At 36.6% G+C, this 13,893-nt stretch overlaps 1 protein-coding gene and 1 long non-coding RNA gene across 2 annotated transcripts in view; one reads left to right on the top strand and one right to left on the bottom strand.

Moving 5' to 3' along the window:
* LOC132346008 (uncharacterized) overlaps nucleotides 1-13,893 on the bottom strand; it is a 63,540-nt gene that overhangs the window by 18,100 nt on the left and 31,547 nt on the right. The window lies entirely within an intron of this gene.
* Nucleotides 7,912-13,893, top strand: part of SHOC1 (shortage in chiasmata 1) — an 84,775-nt gene continuing 78,793 nt past the window's right edge. The window contains exons 1-2 of the mRNA XM_059889524.1: nucleotides 7,912-8,013; nucleotides 10,414-10,537. Coding sequence (XP_059745507.1) covers nucleotides 7,969-8,013; nucleotides 10,414-10,537 — 169 coding nt within the window. The 5' untranslated portion in view covers nucleotides 7,912-7,968. The remainder of the gene's footprint in view (nucleotides 8,014-10,413; nucleotides 10,538-13,893) is intronic.

Raw genomic sequence — 13,893 nt, 5'->3', positions numbered from 1 at the left:
TTAAACATTATTGCTATGGCCTCAACAGCACAGCATGACTGCAACAATGAAGCTTAACATCATCATAGGAGATTTCCACAGAAGTGTGGAATTAATCTAGATAGAAGGGGAGTTCCCCCGCCTTCCTTTATAGCTTATCAACTTAGTTTATATTCAAGTGTGTCTAAGCATTTATTTCCACCTAGATTCAAAATAGTAGTGGTGCAAATAATGGTGAATTAAAACTTCGAGGGAAAACTAATTTTCCTAAGATTCTCTTATATGCATAATTTTAGAAATGATGCAGAAACATTAACAACTGAGATAAAATATAGATGATTCAGATGTGGTAAAATCCAATGTAGATATAAAAGAAAACTTCTATAAATTTCCCAAAGATAAGCAGGGAGAGAATCCTTGCAAAACATATAGCAGACCAAGAACAAATATTCCTTCTAAAGAATGTATGGCCTAGCTAAAAGTCTGGATTCTGAACCAGACTACCTGGGTTTGCAATTCTGTCTCGTACTTTTTAGCTTAACACTACTCATTAATAAATTAATTAGATACTTAAGTTCTCAGTGTCCCAGTTTTCTTATCTGTAAATTGGAGTTTGTAATATGGTATCTAGTTTATAAAGAGTGGCAAATTGTTTATAATAGTGTTTGTCACACAGTGAGTACTCAATAAAAGTTAGCTATTTTTAAATAATTATTAATGTGGCAGAGACTACTATGTATGTCCCCAAATTTGTTCTCTCCTTATTTAATAAAAAAAATTTCCAAGTTGTGACTGTGCAGATGACAGTCCAGAGTAAAACCTGAATTTTCTAACCTTTATTACAGATAGGACTTACCATGTGACTAGGGCATGGTCAATGAGGTGTAAACAGAGATGTCACATGGCAGCTTATGGAAATCTTCCTGAAGAGACAGCTAGATATGTACCAGATTCTCAAACAGAATGAAATTGATAAGGGTCAGTGAGAATACAGGGCAACAGGAACTTTCAAATGCTGCTGGTGGGAACATAAATTGGTATAATCATTTTGAAAAGCAGTTTGGCATTATTTAATAAAAATGAAGATATACACATTTCTCAATAATCAAGAAATTCATTCCTAAATTTATATCCTAGAGAAAGGTATATATGTACTAAGATAAACATACAAGGATGTTGATAGCAGCATTATTTGTAATTTCCCAAAACTAACAATCCAAAGGTCCATCAATAGTAGAATGGATAAACAAGTGAGGTATATTTATATGATGGCAGTAATTCAACAATGAAATTGAATTAATATATATACATACAACAACACCCACTGAATAGAAGAAGCAAGAACCAAGCTAACACAAACAGTAAGATTTGAAAAATAGGCAAAACTGGATCATTTAGAAGTATGTACTTGGGTGAAACTCTAAAGAAAAGCAAGGCAATGATTATCATAAAGTCAGGATTATAGTAATCTCTAGATCTAGGAGGATGTTTCCTGTAGGGAGAATTGTGATTAGAAAAGAAAACAGAGAGCTCCTGAAATTCTTGTAATGCTCTGTTTCTGAGTGGAGTTTGCATGGCTGTTTCTTTAAAATAATTTTTAAACTATACATTGTCTTATGGACTTTCTACATAAACATAATATTTCATGATTTGAGTTACAGATTATATAAGGAAACATTGTGCCCTTCGTCTCTCCTCTTTTTCATTCCTTCCTCAATCTTGCTGCCTGAAAAGGCAGATATTGTCACCTGAGACCAGGAAAACAAGGGTCACAACCTAGGAAGTTCAGTGTAATGAGCTGGAAGGTAAGTCCCTGAAGACTTTGTGGAAACAGCTGCTATATCAGTTTTGAAACTTTTGCTTCTATATTTCATTTACATGAAAGAGAAGTAAGTTTTATATTATTTTGGAATTTTCTGTTTTTTACTTAGCTAGATTTGATATTAACTAATATACCTATATTTTAGATCTTATAAAAGACAACCTACTCAATAGAAAAATGGCTTGAACCTACTGCATGACACAAGGAACTCTACTCAATGCTTTGTGATGATCTAAATGGGAAGGAAATCCAAAAAAGGGGGGAGATATATATATGTATACACCTATAGTTGTTGTTGAAGCTGAAACTCCAATACTTTGGCCACCTGATGTGAAGAGCTGACTCATTGGAAAAGACCCTGATGCTGGGAAAGACTGAGGGCAGGAGAAGGGGACGACAGAGGATGAGATGGTTGGATGGCATCACCGACTCAATGGACATGGGTTTGGGTGGACTCTGGGAGTTGGTGATGCACAGGGAGGCCTGGTGTGCTGCAGTTCACGGGTTGCAAGGAGTGGGACACGACTGAGCGACTGAACTGAACTGAACAGTTGATTCACTTTGCTGTACAGCAGAAACTAACACAACACTGTACAACAACTATACTCCAATGAAAATGAACTTTTTAAAGTTGCCAGATCACATACACATAATACTTAGGCAATTAGTTCCTGGAAGAAGAAATCCAAAAGGTTTCATAAACTTCTAAAAAGTACTTAATCTCAGCAGCAATCAGAGAAATGCAAATTAAACAAGATAGTATTTTTCATGCATCAGATCAGCAAATATATTTGAAAGGGAAAGTCACTCAGTTGTGTCCAACTCTTTGTGACCCCATGGACTATACAGTCCATGGAATTCTCCAGGCCAGAATAATGGAGTGGGTAGCATTTCCCTTCTCAAGGGGATCTTCCCAACCCAGGGATCAAACCCAGGTCTCCTGCATTGCTGGAGATTGTTTACCAGCTGAGCCACAAGGGAAGCCCAAGAATACTAGAGTGGGTAGCCTATCCCTTCTCCAATGGATCTTCCCCACCCAGGAATTGAACAGGGGTCTCATGCATTGCAGGTTAATTCTTTACCAACTGAGCTATGAGGGAAGTCCAGCAAATATATTTAAAGAGCAATATATTCATTTCTGTTGCATATTTAGGAAAATGGTTTCTCTCAGGCACTGCTAACATAAAATGCCACAAGTTTTTGTAAAGTAAATTGGCAACATCTATTAAGTTTGAAATGCTGTCATTATGTGAGTCAGAAAAATAATACAAATCTATACCATAGAAATAGCAGTAATAATATTCAATATCATATGTCCAAGAATTCTTACTGCAGCATTATTTTCAAGGTAAAAAACTGGAAACAATCTGTTAAAATCCATTAGTAGTAGAATGTTTGGATAAATTATGGTACAGCCTTCCTATGAAATACGTGACTGTTTAAAAATGAGTTGAATCTGTTTATCTTGATCTGGAAGGTTGTTCAAGATGTATTGCTTAGGAAGGAAAATAAGTTACCCATTTTTATATAATTGGCCAACCTATTTTGTGTATGCATGTCTGTATAAATTGGTATGAACATGCAGGAAAGTGTGAAAAGATACACCCCAGATGTTAACATCATCTACCTGGGAGTTGGGGGTGGTAATAAAGACTACTTTTTCTGTATCAATCTTTGGATAGTTTTACTGGCTACACTGAGTATAATTATGTGTTACTTTTGTAATTTTTGCAAAATTACTCAAATTAAAATTGGTTCTAATAAAAGGTATATAGCCAAGAATGCAAATAATTAATGTATCTCAATGCCAGATGAACATCTTCAACCTGATTCTTGTTAAACATTAAAACATAACACTGTAGCAAACTGCACCAACCTGTACAAAATAGAATGAAGGCAACTTAATGTGGCTTAATCACTCACCTTTCATTAGTATTTCAATAATAACTTTAAAAGAACCCATGTGTTAGGAAAATAAATAAATGTAAGTGCTTGCAATCTTCTGGGAAGGAATCTAATGCCAAGCTATGTCACAGGAAGGAACTCAGAAGTTAAGAAACAGAGAGAAAGTGATAAGTCTTCTTCCTCTGGGGTGGGTCTAGAAACTTCTAAAAGAGTCTGTTGGTGAAAAGGTGGCTGCTAATCAAGGTATAACTATGCATGCTCAGTCGCTTCAGTTGTGTCAGACTCTGTGCAACTGTAGCCCGCCAGGCTTCTCTGTCCATGGGGTTCTCCAGGCAAGAATGCTGGAATGGGTTGCCATGCTCTCCTCCAGGGGATCTTGCAGACCCAGGGATCGAATCCGTGGTGTCTCCTGCATTGGAGGAGGATTCTTTACCACTGAGCCACCTGGGAATCAAGGCATACACTTTGCGTTTCCCAATTATAACTCATCATCTTCCTGCCCTTCCCCGAATGTTCGTCCATTGAGGCACGACCAACACCTAGTCAGGCATGTTTAAAGTCATGTTTGCCTCCTCCCATTTGCTTTCCTCTTTCCCTGAATGTGGTTGCTAAATCCTCTCAATCTGCCCTCTGGGACGCTTCTGCCGTCGTCCTCATCAGGCCCTGCCACCTCAGGAGCAGCCACACCAAAGAATCACAGACTTTGGTCGTCGCAACTTTTCACACAGGCTCCATCGGGGTTCCCGCCACCATCTTCACTGTCACCGTTCAGCGTGTGGGGAGAAAGTCTGCTCACCCGTGAGGACCTCTGCGTTAACCATGTCCCTGCTTCGGCCCTCACCTTGTGAGGCCAGGACTGCAGAAGGCCCCGCTGCCGGAGGGACAGGATGACAGGACGAAGTAGGGCGTGGCCTGGCTTGGCTAGCCAATGGAAGCACTGAGTCCAAGGTCAGAGGTCACGTGTCCAGTGGGCGGGAATTTTCTCTTGCGAAGACGGGTAGTAGGCAATTTCCTGAGAAGCTGGAGAGAGGCGTTACGCAAGGTATTCTTGAGCTGAGGGGAAGACAAGAGCTGGATGGGGCTAGTGTATGGCAGCTCTCTGGAAAACAGATCTGTGAGGTCCGGCTCACGTGGCCCTGTGGGTATAAGACCCCAGAACAAGAGTCCACTGAACCTGACTGGGCGAGAACACAGGATGAGAATGGAACAGAAAGGCCAATAGGATTTCTAGCCCTAATTAGGCTGAGTAAATTAAACAACTTGAGAATATACGTGAACCTTACCTCCTCTACCATTTGACATGGTGAAAGTGTGGTCTTTGTGCAAGGAAGTAAGGGGAGAAGTCTCCCGATGCCTGAGGCTGTGGGAGATTACTCAGCAGTGTGTGATCTTAAGTAGTCTTGAGAATAATATTCCACTGTATATTTGTACACTATAAATACATAGTTGTTACTTGTCAATTCTGCTCAGTAAAGCTGGGTGGAAAAAATGTTGAAAAACCTAACTTCTCTAACATTGTGCGTAAGATCCTGACCTAATGATTTGCATGTATTTTCATTTTGGCCCAGTGACAGGAGGAAGCATTTTCATTTTGGCCTCTTGACAGGAGGAAGGACAGGAGAGATAAAATTTTTAGAAACAGGTAAGGAAAACTACTTCAGTAATTACTGCAATTCAAACTCTGAGTTTTTAAAATACTTTCTCTCTAACCATGATTTGCTTGTTTTCCCCCTTGTCTTGGATTTTAGAAGTAAGCCAGTTTCTCTCTCCCTATCCACCCACCACTATGAGATGGATACAGATATCTGTAATGCAGTAAAACACAGTTGATAGATGAAAGAAATTTTATAAATGTAATTGGCAACGGTTTTTTTTATTACTATGTGTCTAGCATGGACTTAAATGGTTAGCTTCAATACAAAAGTAATTATTATTTAAGGTAGTTGATAGGAGTGATGAATCTGAAGTTGATGGAATATAGGCTTCATAAGAAAGGAACATTTAAGAAAAATGCCGACAATAACTTGAATGGATAAATTAGGTAGAATTGTGATTCTTAACTTTTTCTGGTATCAGGCATAATCAGATAATTTTTTCTGAAAGTGCAGTATCAGGAAGTATAAATTCTAGAATCCATATTTGCTTCAGCTATCAGTGATACAGTGTATGGAAAAGGTACAAAAGTACAATGGTTGGAAATATTTCCAGAGAAGTAATCACCAGTTAGAAGATGCTATGTTGGCATTGTTTAGCTAAGTGCGAGAGAGGGCCCTGACACTCTGTATTCCTCACTTTTGTTGATATCAGGATCTAACAATATTTAAAATATTCAGATAGCTTATGGGGTTTGTTTTCATTGGAGCACTTACTGTAATATCCAAAATGTCTTCTGACTCATTAGTGAAATGAAATGATTTTACTCTCTATTAAGAAGTCTGCTCTTAGGTTTTTAACCCAGTAGTTAAGTAGTTAAGGATGTTCACTTGATAATAACTGAAAATAGGAATAGTTTATAACCAATTAATATAGATGAGTCCTGGTGAGCACTTTTACCATTTGGAAATAGGTAAACCTCAGACAAATTGATAATGATAATTTATTATATTGATAATATAATTATAATTATATAATTTATTATATTAAATTAATAATTTTATATTGATAAAAAGATATCAAACAGAATGATAATGAAACCAAGGCAAGACCATTTGAATTAAAATATATGTTTCATTCACTGAAAGCTTATTGACAAAATACTAGTGTATGAAAACTAGTTTATATCTGAATTCCCTACAATATTTTAAATGATTGATCAAAATGCTAAGAACTTTCTGATAAACTGGACTATGTCTTAGAGTAAACTTTCTGAGCTCTAATTCTTCTGATTCTTGAAACTTCTTGGACTTATTCAGCTTTCAAAAGTTTACTTATTGGGACTATCTAGGACTAATGGATGTACTATTACTATTACTATTATGTATCAATTCAGTTCAGTCGCTCGGTTGTGTCCAACTCTTTGTGGCCCCATGGACTGTAGCATGCCAGGTTTCTCTGTCCATTACCAACTCCCAGAGCTTGCTCAAACTCATGTCCATCGAGTCAGTGATGCTATCCAACCATCTCATCCTCTGTCATCCCCTTCTCCTCCCGCCCTCAATCTTTCCCAGTATCAGGGTCTTTTCAAATGAGTCAGTTTTTCACATCAGGTGGCCAAAGTATTGGAGCTTCAGCATCAGTCCTTCCAATGAATATTCAAGACTGATTTCCTTTTTTTAGAATTGACTGGTGTATCCATCCCAAACTATTAGATAGTTTAATAGTTTAACTATTAACTGGTTTATCCATTCTAAGCTATTAAATAGTTTATCCATCCTAAACTATTATGTATATGATGGATAAACAACAAGGTCTTACTATATAGAACAGAGCACTATATTCAATATCCTGGGATAAACCATACTGGAAAAGAAAAGAAAAAAATTTTACTTCATTAGGTGAATTTTTTGATTTACTAATAATGACCCAATGACCTAAAAATAATATACTATAGTTGCTTTATTCCATATGAACTAACTAAAAGGGAACTTAACTTAAGGCTTTTTATTTTCTTGGGACTTCCCTGGTGGTTCAGATGGTAAAGCATCTGCCTACAATGCGGGAGACCTGGGGTCGATCCCTGGGTCGGGAAGATCCCCTGAAAAAGGAAATGGCAACCCACTCCAGTATTCTTGCCTGGAAAATCCCATGGATGAGATGAGAGCCTGGTAGGCTACAGTCCATGGGGTCACAAAGAGTTGGACACAACTGAATGATTTCACTTTATATTTTCTTAGAGAGTGGGATTTTCCAAATTCTGCTCCACTGCTTCAGCACAGTTTTGCCCTTGGTTCACTTAAGAAATATGATTATCATGAGAAAACCACTCTATTAGTCTTGTGAACCTCAGCCTCTTTTGCAACAAAATGATGATATTAAATATATTTCAATCCACCAACTAGGATTGTATGGATAAAATAATATGAAAAATATATGAATAATTTTATACCAATGTATATATTATTTTCATATTAGATTTAAATCATAGTCATGTTATTTTCATAGTTAAATTTTTATCATTCAAAGCCTTTTTAAAAAATGAATGAGCCAATGTTTTGTGACTAAGAATGGTTTTCTGCTCCTAGCTTTGCTATTCTACCAAATATTTATTTTTAATTTTTATATTTCCAGATGTGAAATTTCTACTGCTTCCAAAGAAAGAAGATATGTTTCCAGCATTCAAATATTGTGCAATAGATTATTTGAATGAGGTAGAGTGTTATTAGATCATGACCTGATTACTAAGAATTATGATATGAAAGTGTTATCTACATGCACTATATATTATGATCACTTTTTAGTAGCCCTTAGAGTAATCCTTAGTCTTACTTTGAAATGCACTAAAAACTACTTTCCAGTTTTAATATACCTTAAAAAAACTATTTGGGGAGGAAATTGTTGCCAATTTAATGTGAAATTGAGGCTGTCAATGGGAAAAAAGTGGAAACTGTTAGCAAGTTTGGGCTGCTTTTATGGATGACCTTGAGTGATTTTTCTCAGCAGGAATGGGGAAAAAACAATTCAAGTTATCTCTATGATGAAATGACTGTAACAGTATTTATTAGTCCCTTACTATTTTGATTAATTATATCATTTGATCACTTACTCTTTTGATGGATTATGTCATTTTGATGATCATAACTACTCCATGAGGAAGATACTATTATTACACAGGTTTTACAGTTTTACAGGTTAGAAAAATGATGTCTAGAGAAGTTAAATACCTTGTACAAAGCTAAAATTCAAACCAGGTACATTGTTAAGAAACTAATTAGAATAATTGTCACACACCAGTTCATAGGTCTTACCATCTTATTATTCCATCATAACAGGGAGGCAAATGTATCATTGCAAGGGAGGCATATGTACCACATACGTGGTAGGGAATCAGAGGTCATTGTTACACAGATATATTTATGAATGTATTACCCACTTGAAAAATTAGTCTATACTCAAACTTCCTCAGACTTTTATCCTTGCCCATGATATCTTAGTTTCCCACTGGTGTACCACACCCCCATGATACAGTACAAATATACTAATCAATGGCAAATCTTGCAAAAGATACAGGCTTTTGTAAAGTTCGTGAAAACAGTGTTGAAGAATCACTCAAATAACAGGTAAAGCTATTATCAGATGAAAATATGACAAAATTAGATCAGATAACAGGTAAGACAAAGAGAAAGGTTTGAATATCCAAGGAGTCAGAGATGCCTTGGGAAATTTCGATTAAATCCTCAAATATTTTCTAGAAATATCTTCTTTATGATCACAGGTGAAGTAATGACTAGTATCACGCATATCATCGTATAATGCAGTTTTGAGGGAAATTATCACAAAGTAGTTATAAGCTAAATACAAACAAAATTTAATTAAAATAAATTTTAATTTTTATGACTTTATTTTGTTTTTTAGGTAATATTCCATTTGACTATGAACCTTTGACTTTTGACTATGAAACTTTTGTCCTCATTTTTTATGAATTACTTAACTCATCTTTTCTTTATACTATTTATTCTTAGATAATGAGGGCCTCTTATTTAATATGTTATTAAGCCTTCAGCAAACATAAAACTCTTGGGAAATAATGAAAGAAACTATCATTTGTCCAAATACATAGATAATGAATTCTGTGACAGGTTGGGAGTCACTGAGGAAATTTGCTTAAGATGAGCCTTGAAAGGTGAATAGAATTTTGACAGCTAGAGAAGAGTAGCAGGGCATTTTTCAGAGGCATCTTGTTGATGAGGAAGTGACCACTAAATGTTAAGAGGGTAGTGATTGCTCTATTTAAAGACTACACTTAGTATTAAAGAGTAGTGGGAAATAAAGCTGGAAAGTAAAGGCAGAACCAAGCACAGAGAATTTTTATTTACATGCTTACTTAACTGATTTAACATCCTTTTAAATTTTAATTATTAGATTTTTTAAAATTTAGTAACATGTTTGCTGGATGTCACAAGTGAAACAGTGCAAAGATGTAGAAAACAAAAGATAGCCATATTAAAAGTGAAAAACAGCACTTTGCTAAATGGTGTATAAATGATATGATCCCATTTTTTTAATCAAACACACATAGACAATTTAGCCTAATCTAGAAAATTAAGTATGTAGGAAAATATACCAGACTTATTGATATCACTAGGGACCATGCGGAGAAGGCAATGGCACCCCACTCCAGTACTCTTGCCTGGAAAATCCCATGGATGGAGGAGCCTGGTGGGCTGCAGTCCATGGGGTCGCTGAGGGTCAGACACGACTGAGAGACTTCACTTTCACTTTTCACTTTCATGCATTGGAGAAGGAAATGGCAACCCACTCCAGTGTTCTTGCCTGGAGAATCCCAGGGATAGGGGAGCCTGGTGGGCTGCCGTCTATGGGGTCGCACAGAGTCGGACACGACTGAAGTGACTTAGCAGCAGCAGCAGCAGGGACCATGACTTTTTCAGTTATGTGGTTATGTGTTAGATATTTTATAGTGAACATGTATTACCTTTAAATGAAAATAAAATAAATTTGAAACAATAGAGAATTTTAATATTCTGGAATATGACAGATAAATATTTTAAATTCAATATATACTAAAAGATTTCATAATCTTTCTTACACAGAGTGTAGTTAGAAAGAAGTTGTGGAAAAATACTTTATTGCTTCGGATCCCTTCATGTTTATATCAAGATGACAATTATCCTGCAAATGTTATTGATAATAAGTTTAGGAGGCCATGGACAAGAGGTATATTTTATTTGTATTTTTTAAAAATTTATTTTTAAAAGTATTTCAGAGTTTAGCATAATAAATTATTAAGAAAATTCACTGTTTTCTCATTATATAAAAATATATTCATATCAGACTTCCAAGAAGTTTATAAATTAATATTTTTATGTGACAAAGTATTTAGGTGACAAAGTTAATATTTTTACGTGACAGAGTTTAGGTGACAGAGTAAGGAATTGGAAAGCTTATACTAGATATTAATAAAACAAAAGATATGTAAATGATGAAGTCTTAAAATATTCTGACATTCTACTATTTGTATTACAGTAGGATCTTTCCCAACTGTATGAAGGCTACTCTAAGTTGTAACGATACACTGACTATAAAACTATTTTTTAAATGAATATGTACTAAGTATCATCTTTTGCTTTGGAAAGTGTCAAGTAAGATGAGAACAGAATTGACCATTAGCTTAATTAAATGTAGATCGATAACCTCGATAGAAGTGGTTTCCCTGGAATATTATGTATGAAAACCTGATCAGAGTATTTTGAGAAGAGAATGCCCAGTGGGATGTGAGATGGTGGACACAGTGAGCTCTTTTGAAGATTTTTGCTATGACAGTACATAGAAAAATGGAGGTGCACTAGCTGAAGGGAGAAATGAGTTAAAGAGGATTTTTTTTAAGATGTGACATTAAAAATATATATATGAATGATAAGGAAAGAGACTATGAAATGTTTGTTTGCCAAAGGAAATAATCTTGGTAAAAAGAGAGAAAATGATGATGCAGGAAAGAAAAAAGATAACTCAGTAAAAGAGAATAGAACCAAGAGCACAATTGGAGGAGTTGGTGTTAGAAGCCAGGATGGTTCCTCTACTGCAATAGAGAGGAAGGCAAAGTTTGTAGGTACTTATGCCAGTTAGCATATTCAAAAGCAGAGACATTACTTTGCCAACAAAAGTCCATCTAGTCAAGGCTATGGTTTTTCCAGTGGTCATGTACGGATGTGAGAGTTGGACTGTGAAGAAGGCTGAGTGCTGAAGAATTGATGCCTTTGAACTGTGGTGTTGGAAAAGACTCTTGAGAGTCCCTTGGACTGTAAGGAGATCCAACCAGTCCATTCTGAAGGAGATCAGCCCTGGGATTTCTTTGGAGGGAATGATGCTAAAGCTGAAACTCCAGTACTTTGGCCACCTCCTGCGAAGAGTTGACTCATTGGAAAAGACTCTGATGCTGGGAGGGATTGGGGGCAGGAGGAGAAGGGGACGACAGAGGATGAGATGGCTGGATGGCATCACTGACTCAATGGACGTGAGTCTGGGTGAACTCCAGGAGTTGGTGACAGACAGGGAGGCCTGGCGTGCTGTGATTCATGGGGTCGCAAAGAGTCGGACACGACTGAGTGACTGAACTGAACTGAACTGAACTGATGCCAGTTAGATGTTAGAATTGGTGGTGGAAGATGAGGGTTTTTCTTCTCTATTTATATTAATTTTCTGACAGCGGGTAGGGGATGAGTATCAAAAATTTGAAGGGAGGTGTCAAATGTCTTGAAGAATGAGGAAATCCTTTTTAGTAAAAGGATATTAAAATGAATTACTATTATCATCTGTCAAAGTTGGATGCCCATGTAAAATTTATGGTCATAATTTGAAGTGAGCTCATTCAGAATGGCTGGGTGAATTTTTTTTCCAAATAATCTTTAATTGTTCTAGTGTACATCTACGCCTATGAGTTCCTGGTGGAGCAGATGGTAAAGAATCCTCCTGCAATGCAGGAGACCCAGGTTGGATCCCTGTGTTGGGAAGACCCCCTGGAGAAGGGAATGGCCACCCACTCCAGTATTCTTGCCTGGAGAATTTAATGGACAGCCTGGCGGGCTACCCTCCATGGGGTCACAAAGAGCCAGACATGACAGAACGACTAACATTTTCACTTTTAGTGTACCTATACAAAGTGAAGACTAGGGGTTTTCTAAGTTGGTATAAGGGAAAGAGAGGCAAGGGACTTGACTCTTTGTAAGAGAGTGATTATGAGGCTGTGGAAACTAAACTGTACAAGAAAGGAAATGAGGATATGAGGGCGGATGAATATTGTAAAAATGATAGGGTCAGTGGACCGAAGGTCTCGATCAGGTTGGAAACAAGATCACCAGTAGGGCGTGCTTGGGTGCGTGCTAAGTCGCTTCAGTCGTGTCTGACTCTTTGCAATCCTATATACTGTAGCCTGCCTGGCTCTTCTGTCCATGGAATTTTCCAGGCAAGAATACTGGAGTGGGTTGCCATGCCCTCTCCAAGGGATCTTCCTGACCCAGGGATCGAACTCGCATCTCTTATGTCTCCTTCAACGGTGGGCAGATTTTTACCACTAGCACCACCTGGGAACCTCATCAAGAGTAGTAGTTTTCATCAAACTGCTTCTCTTAAAGTACAGAAGGGAAAATGATTAATTATTTCTCTTATTTCTTTTCCTTTTCTTCTTTTTAAAAATCATAATAACAACCAAGATTTATTGGGCAGTTATACCATATCAGGCACCATTCTAAACAATTTACATGTCTTAGCACATTTAATCTTTACAACACTATGAAAATGTCATTATTATTCCTAATTTGCAGATAAAGAAACTGAGTTAGAAAGAGGTTAAGAGATTTACACAAGATCATACAGTTAGTAAGTAGCAGTGTATGTATTAAAATCTAGTTAGGGTGATTCCAGACCTGTATTCTTTTTTTTTTTTTTCAGACCTGTATTCTTAACCACTAAACTTTTATATTTTTCAGTGAAGCACAGACTCAAATGTTCAGTGATTTGTTCAAGGTAACAAAACTAGTAAGAACCAACACTTAGGTAGAATACAAGTCCTTTGCCTCTTCACTGAGTTGCTTTTGCTGATACAAGCATCTGACATGGTCCCTCTCCTTAAGGAACTGAGGGTCTATTTTGGGAGACAAGCTATAATACACATAAAAATTTAAAATATGACTGTATATGATTAAGTACTGAAGTGTGTGCTACTGACAATATTATGGCCCTTCAAGGGGAGTGTATCAAAGTGAGCTGGTTTTATGAGGAGTCACATGAGCTGTGGAACAGGATTGTCTGGGATGGTAATGCTGTATAAGCAAAAGAAAGGCTATAAAAATGAAGATACTATGTTTAGGTAATATTGTTCCATGATTGACAGGGTTGTTTGGTTGTTTTTTGTTTTTTGTTTTTTTGTGGGGGCTATAAAAATCTGAATGATTATTTAAGTATTTGGAATCTGGTATAACTTTGAATTAATCTCTAGTCTTTCCCATTCTGTTGTTTTCCTCTATTTCTTTGCATTGATCACTGAAGAAGGCTTTCTTATCTCTCCTTGCTATTCT

This window comes from Bos taurus, chromosome 8 (assembly GCF_002263795.3).
Source record: "Bos taurus isolate L1 Dominette 01449 registration number 42190680 breed Hereford chromosome 8, ARS-UCD2.0, whole genome shotgun sequence".
NCBI lineage: Eukaryota > Metazoa > Chordata > Mammalia > Artiodactyla > Bovidae > Bos > Bos taurus.
The sequence above is the reverse complement of the archived record's forward strand: the minus strand, read 5'-3'. Positions and strand labels throughout refer to the sequence as shown.